The 7,459-nt window shown below is 51.3% G+C and overlaps 1 protein-coding gene across 1 annotated transcript; it reads left to right on the plus strand.

The window, feature by feature from the left end:
• Nucleotides 1-222: 222 nt before the first annotated feature.
• LOC131905722 (large ribosomal subunit protein eL38-like) lies at nt 223-393 on the plus strand. Its single transcript, XM_059256539.1, has one exon. The coding sequence runs from the start codon at nt 223-225 to the stop codon at nt 391-393; it is 171 nt and encodes a 56-aa protein (XP_059112522.1).
• The last annotated feature ends 7,066 nt before the right edge of the window (nt 394-7,459 follow it).

Below are 7,459 nucleotides of genomic sequence, written 5' to 3' on the forward strand. Positions count from 1 at the left end.
TTGCCCTTCCATGTTCATTCTCAAAAACCCTGGGGGCTGAGAGACACCACGTGCGTGATGGTTGGAAGTGTTCCCATTTGACAAGATAACAGACACGAAGAGATCAGTACCTGGGTGAGGGTATATATACAGGACATGGGAAGAGATCAGGTGTGAACACAGAAAGCTTCGTGGGGCTGTGCGTATTTTAGGTGCGGTCTCCAGCACCGAGCGTCCATTGCCATGCCTCAGAAAACTGAGGAAATCAAGGACTTTCTGCTCACAGCCCAGCAGAAGGATGCCAGATCTGTCAAGATCAAGAACAAGGATAACGTGAAGTTCAAGGTTCGCTGCAGCAGGTACCTTTACACCCTTGTCATCACAGATAAAGAGAAGACTGAGAAGTTGAAATAGTCCCTGCCCCCTGGTTTGGCAGTGAGGGAGCTGAAATGAACCAGACCTCTGTGTTTTGACTATGAAAAGTCAAGAAAAGAGAGAAAGCTACGTGGAGGCCCCTATTGAACTCCATGTAATCTTGACCTCTATTAGAGAGACCTGTGTGGCAAAGGTGAGTTTAGCTGCACCCACCACCCAGCTTTGAACAACCGGGGAGGTTGTTTTGAGGATCTTCCTGGGTGTGGTAGCACACATACACACACACACACACACACACACACACACACACACAATAGGTGGTGTCGTGGGAGTGGAGAACCATGGGCATCCTTGGGCTCCAGCCTGACTGCCTTGTCTCATCTGGACTGATCTGTGGAGGGCAGCGCCCAGGAGGGAGTCCAGAGGCAAAGATCACAAACAGTGCCATGTCTGATCAATTGATAGTGGTTCCCTGGGGTGCTGTGAGAAAGGACTAGAAGGTCATGCCAGAAAGTCAGCTGTCATCAATTATTGATGTCTACCCAGAGCGTGAGAAAGGGGGACGGTCATGCGGGTCCCATATATTTGCTGCCCTTGTCTTTGTGCGTTCATGGACAGAAGATTCAGGCTTCTGTCAAAATACAGCATCCTGGGCAGAAGAAGACTTGGTGGGTAAAGGCACTTGCCCCCAAGCTGGACAACCTGAAGTTCAGACCCTAGGACCGTGTGGTATAAGGGAAGCTGACTTGTGTAAGTTGTCCTCTGACTCCATATAAGTGCTGCGGCACATGGCGACACATACACATATAAAGAAATAAATGCAATGACAAGATTTTTTTTTTTTTTTTTTTTAAGAAACCATACAGCACGCTGACAGCAGACATGCACTTATGAAACGGAGAGCCGGAAACGTCTCAAAGCAGCGCTGCCCAGCCCAGCGAGCTCGTGCCCTGGCTGTTAGGGTTGTCATGTTGCATTTGCCAGGAATGGACCGGTAAACATGGGATAAGCACCTGTGCTGTGCTGGGCACAGAGGACCCACAGCTAAGCCCATCCAGGCTTCTGCCCTGTCAGCAGATGTCTTTGGTAGGGTATCAGTAATCCACAAGCTATTTCCTTGGGGAAGAGTCTAAGGTCAAGAACAGGAAGTCTCCTAGAAGTAAAAAGAGTGAAGGCCCTGAATATAGAGGTAGCTAAGTTCTTCAAGCCGTGGGCATTTTCTGAAGACCACCCTTCCATTTTGCCTTGCGGGGGCAAGCCTTTCCAGGAAGCTAGAACTGCTTCTCACACTGTAACAGCTTGCGAGCCACTGGAGGGAGAGGGCTTGTTAAAATACAGGTTCTGATTCAGGAAGGATGCTGCAAGGCTAAGGACCCCCCTTTTTGTTTGTTGGGGAGGTGGTTTTGTTTTGTTTAGAGACAGGGTCTCACTCTGTAACCCTGGCTGGCCTGAAGCTTCCTGTGTAGACCAGGCTGGCCTCAAACTCGCAGAGATCGATCGGCCTCTGCCTCCTGAGTGCTGGGTTAAGGGCATGGCACATTTCTAACAAACTCAGAGGATGCTTGGAGCCTCAGGCCCACCTTACGAGCTGCTGTCCTCTCTGTCTCCCAGAGATCAGAAACTGACAGCAGGAACTGGGAAGTAGAGGGGTCTGGGAAGTCAGGCAGGACCTGAGTTTGGAGGCTGAGAGCAAACAAAACTCCCTACATCGAGCCAGAAGTCTGGGTGTAAGGACCCGACCCTGGTCTGGCAAGATAACCTCACCTAGGAGAGGGCTGGGCTGCTTAGGAACCAGGGCCAGCCGAGACGTGGCAGATCTACACTCTGGCGTAAGCTAATGGATTACAAACCTTCATATGGCCATGATGCCTGTGACAGCGAAAGGTCTCTGCCTGGCCCTCAACTAAAGGGAAGTCTTTCTGCCAGTCTTATAGTCTACAGGATGAGCCACGTTTTGGGTTTTTGTTTTATATATATATCCCTGGTCCCAGAAGTGTCCATCAGCAAGTATTCAGCAAGTGATTATGAATGAGTGAATAAATGCGATTGGTCCAGGTAGATCCAGAAAGGAGAAAAAAGTGCCTCTGGATATGACAATACCCTCCTCACCTCTCCACCAGATCCAGGCAGGAACTTGATCTGCACCAGGTGGTCTGGAAGCCCATGACCAGTGTCCACTTGTTGGAAAAGCATGCTTCTTTGACCCTGTATTGCTCTAGGTTGATGCTTTCCCAAATCTTTTGGGGGAAATACTGGACTTGTCTGGTGCAGAGCCTGGCAAAATTTAGAGCTGGTTAGGTCCCCCACTGACCACATAGCTGTATCCACGGGGCGGTGCTCTGTGCCAAACACATCACATGCCTGCATCCCACCGCCCCGCTGTGGAACAGGGTATTATGTATTCTGGGCCAAGGTCGCAGACCCGATTCTGAGCCAGGCAACCACACCCATGCTCGGGAGACAGCGCCCCCTAGAGGTCCAGGCGAGGCAGTGGCATGAGCAGAGCGTGGGCGTGAGTGCCCTGATTGTAGTGAGCCACCAAGCAGGGGAGTCGTGAATGGCGTTTCTTCCAAAGACACCCGCTGCTGGGTTGGGAGAATAACTGAACCGTTTTGTAAGAGAGTGTCTCTGAGCCTTTCACACCATAAATCCCCTGAGCTTCAGACCTGGAAGTTAACGTCTCCACAGCCCCAACCCCAATCAAGCTCCCATTTTACAGAGCAGGAGAAGAGACTTGGCCAACGTCGCGGGACTCGTTAGCGATAGGGCGGGGCTGGAAGCCGGCCTCTGCCACCGCATTGCATCCTCGCCTCCAGGCCCAGTCCCAAGCAGGGCGCTTGTTCTCAGCACCCTTGATAACCACCAGGGACCAGGTTCTGGTCCAGAGAGGCCTCGCAGCCCCGGCTCGCTGTGCGCTCCCCCTCCCAGCAAGGGGTCTTAGCTCCTGGAAGTCCGGAATCTCTTGCTAAATGGTTCGACAGCTCTAAGCCACGAAAATTCGGTTCTTGCTCCCGTTGACACGGCACGTTGCACGTCGCAAGGTTGGGGAGGCCCAAGGCCTCCAGGATTCTGACCCAGATTAACCTGAGTTCCAAAACGCAGCAGCCAGGCAGAAGCCCACATCCCCTGGGGTAGCCAGGACACTATAGGGACCGCAGAATCGGACTTCTTATGGCTCCTGGTCCCTGTACTAATCCTGCTCAGGTCTCTGGGAACTTCTACCCACTGTCCTTTCTCATTCCCCCTCTCACAAGAACTAGGATGCGGTCCAGATTGCCCTCCAGTTGATCTACCCTACACAGAACCCTCAACCCCCCCCCTTCACAATCAGCCTGAACCCAGCAAGTGTCCCTCAAAGAGGGTTTCCCAGGTGGCAATCACATTCTGGGTCCACCGCGAAAGGAACTGCTCAAGGAAAACCATAAGGAGCCTGGCAGATGCTTCTGGGGCACACTGAAGTGTGAGGGCTAGTGATCTACACCTTCATTCCTTCACATACCACTGGTCCATCAGTGGAGGAGGGCCCCTCAAGTACCAGCTGACTAACTAGCTGACTAACTAGTCACTTTTGGTCAGCACACAGAGGTGGTCGAGTGCAGCGTTGGCATAGGGAACCAGAGTAGGCCTCAGATGCAGACTAAGGAGGTGGGCAGAAGGGAAGGGCTCTCTCAGGATGAGAAGCCACCTGATTTTGCCTCCTGCTTGCCCTCAGTCCCTACCTCAAAACTGTAAGGAAAGAGAAGCGACCCTCTTGGTCCTTACATGAAGACACTGTCTGGAAGTCCAGGGGTGTGGGGAGTGGATGAAGTCCTGAGTGCAGTATATGTTGACACAGGCTCACCCCTGTCAAGACCCCAATGACTCAGACCCATGGAAATGGCAAAGCCTTCCTTCCACAAGCGAGGCTCAGAGAGACCGCGAAGCCTCCTTGGTCCAAGTACATTTGCTGACTAGATTGACCTTCAGCTAAAACCATGCATCAACTGTGGACCACAGCTTCCTTCTCTCAGATGTTTACAACTTGAGACTTTTCCCCTACCGAGACCTCCCACCAAAACCAGCTAACCCCGCCACCTTGTGCTGAGTTCCTGGGGTTAGGTGCCCTCCATCAATCAGAGTGAGCACTGCCCACCTGATCCCAACTTTTCCACACGTGTGTCTGTCATTCCAGTATTCCAGAGTCACCCCAGCCAAGTTGTCAGGGCTGACCCATGCAGGACACAGCACCAGGGGCATCAGGAATCTTTTGGAGTCTTCCTTTTAGCAGTAGAGCAGTAACCAAATAGAGCAGCTTAACCTCAGGCCTGGGCTTTCGACAAGGGAGTCACACAGTCATGTTGCCCTTGTAGAGCTTCTGTAGGCTTCTACTTTGGAGGACACCCAAAGAAAAGATCGAAGTTCTGGCAGGCAAGCTTTTCTGGGATGTGTGGTCCCCACACAATGAAGAACCAGTGGGTGGGTAGCCTCATTAGCCAGATGGGTCAGGCCAGGCCAGTGTGGCTTCAGAACCACAGACCAGAGCCCAGATCACCTTGGCTTCATTCAGGCAGGCAGTGGCCAGGGAGGCAGGGCTGTAGTGCACCCTGCAGGGCAGGTGCCAAGTGGAGGAAACAGGCCCCTTCCATTCCTGCTGTCTGCTTCCGTTCCTGCTTCGGATGAATATGAAATGGAAGTCCTCAACACCCCAGACTGTGGCGCCACATGGAACCGGGTTTTGTTTGATGGAATCTTGGGTGCCCCAGAACCCTGCCTGTCATGAAGTGATGGCTGAAATTTATGTTTTAGCCTTGCCCTGATCTTAGGCAGAATATCTCACCATAAATTGGCATGCCATGGCAAACAATTAAAAGAGAAAAATAAACCTCAGTGCAATCTCAGGGTGCTTGGAAATGAGGAATTACAAGGTGGTGGCATGAAAAAATTATATAAAAATCTATTTTTACATCACAATAATGTGCTTTTATACGGGTAGTAATTTCTGGATGTGCAATAAAGTGGCTTTTACATCAGGCAAAATCAGAGTTTATAGGCAATCGGTGCTTTTATCTGGGAAAATATAACTCACTCTTCCTCACGCCATCCATCTTGCAGGCAGCAGGCCTCATCTTCCCCAGCACCAACATTACTGTGGAAATAATTATGCAATTAAAGTGTCAGACCTCTGGCCCCCCAGGTTCCCTGTACTACATCTTCCAGCATCTGTCATTGGCTCCTTCCGAAAGTGGGACAGACTAAGGGCCCAGACAGGTCAGGGAGAGGCAAATGTTCACCATTGGTGGGCACAGGGAAAAGACTGCAGGACCAGCAAGCATCCGTAAGCACCATGCGTCTGCTGTGGGCCAGACACTGAGAGGAAACTGATGCTCAACCCCAGCTTTAAGAGCTGACAATCCTGGGGCCACTAAGGTGCAGGTGGCAGAATTCAGTCTTCAGCAGAGGAATCAGAGATCTGAAGGAGCCGGATGAGGAGCCCGAGGTGGGGAGAATCACGGTGCTCACCAAAGGTCACTTTGGGCTTTGGAGACACACGAACGACGAGGTGGTATGAAGGGGAAGCTGTCTCTGGGTATTGTTTGACTGGGGACCCAGGGTAGGAGCTGGACCTGTGCTCAAATGTCATCCAGACTCCCCATCATTTTGTGTACTCCTTTAACACTCCATCTTAGCCCAAACACCCAGAAGTGATGGCACATCGTGTTAAGTATCTGACACTCATCAGCCAGGTCCTCATGGGAAGCAGGTCACACAGTCCCTTTAGTAAGGAATGTGCACATTGATGAATGGACAGGGCCTAGGGAAATCAGCTACGGAGGGTGCAGTAGCCCACAGTGACAAGGGAGAGGCACTGCTGTCACACACATACACACACACACACACACACACACACACACACACACACACACACACACGCTGAAAAAAGCCCTAGAGATCTAGACACGTTTTGATGTCAGAGCAGTCAGAGAGGTAAATTCCCACGTCATTCTCCTGTCCCAGAGTCTCCTTCTAGTCCCAGGTGATATCCCTCAATGGCCACAACCAACCAGAAAGCCAAGTGAATCTCCCACACAGCTTAGCCCACAGGGTGAGCAGGACTGAGCAAGTGGAGAAGGGCTGAGCAGGGGTAGCAGGAGGGGCTGGGAGGAGGAGGAGGAGGAGCAAGAGAAAGAGGAGGAGCAGGATGAGAAGGAGGAGCAGGAAGAGGAGTGGGAGAAAGAGCAGGAGGAGGAGAAGGAGGAGCAGGGGAGCATGTGGAGTAGAGTGTGCAAAAACACCCAGCACCCACATAGCCATGGGTCTGAGGCAGTCTGAAAACGGAACCGTATGGTAACACCAACAGTTGTTTATGTCTTCAGGCCAACTTCTTTTTTTTTGTTTTGTTTTTGGTTTTTCGAGACAGGATTTCTCTCTGTAGCTTTGTGCCTTTTCCTGGATCTCGCTCTGTAGACCAGGCTGGCCTCGAACTCACAAAGATCCACCTGCCTCTGCTTCCCGAGTGCTGGGATTAAAGGCGTGCGCCACCACCGCCCGGCCTTCAGGCCAACTTCATAGGCTTTGTCTTCTCACATTTTGGGCCCACCAGAACTTACCCACAGTGTCAGCTGTACTATGTTTCATGACTAGGGAGCCACATGACAATGTGGAAAAGAATCCTGGAGGTAGTTATTGAGGTTTGTGTGTGATGTGTCCTCTCCAGACTGACATGTCTGAACACTTGGTACTCCCCAGGGGACACTTTCTGGGAGTCTGTAGAGCAGCAGTTCTCAACCTTCCTGATGCTGTGACCCTTTAATACCCTTCTTCATGTTGTGCCGACCCCCAACCACAAAATTATTTTTGTTTCTACTTCATAACTGTAATTTTGCTACTGTTAGGAATCATATAAATATCCAATATGCACATGGTCATAGCCGAACCCTGTGAAAGGGTCATTTGACCCCCAAAGGGATTGTGACCCACAAGTTGAGAACCTCTGCTCTGGAACCTTCTGGACATGATACCCAACTAGTACATAGACGTATGCCCCCAAGACTTGAGAGTTGCTGACGCTCCTTCACGCCTGTGGTTCACACAATGCCTTTCCCACCACAGTAGGCTGTGTCCCCCA

This window comes from Peromyscus eremicus, chromosome 3 (genome assembly GCF_949786415.1).
Source record: "Peromyscus eremicus chromosome 3, PerEre_H2_v1, whole genome shotgun sequence".
NCBI lineage: Eukaryota > Metazoa > Chordata > Mammalia > Rodentia > Cricetidae > Peromyscus > Peromyscus eremicus.

Coding starts and splice junctions, on each gene's coding strand:
- LOC131905722 (XM_059256539.1), top strand. CDS start 223: ATGCCTCAGAAAACTGAGGAAATCAAGGACTTTCTGCTCACAGCCCAG.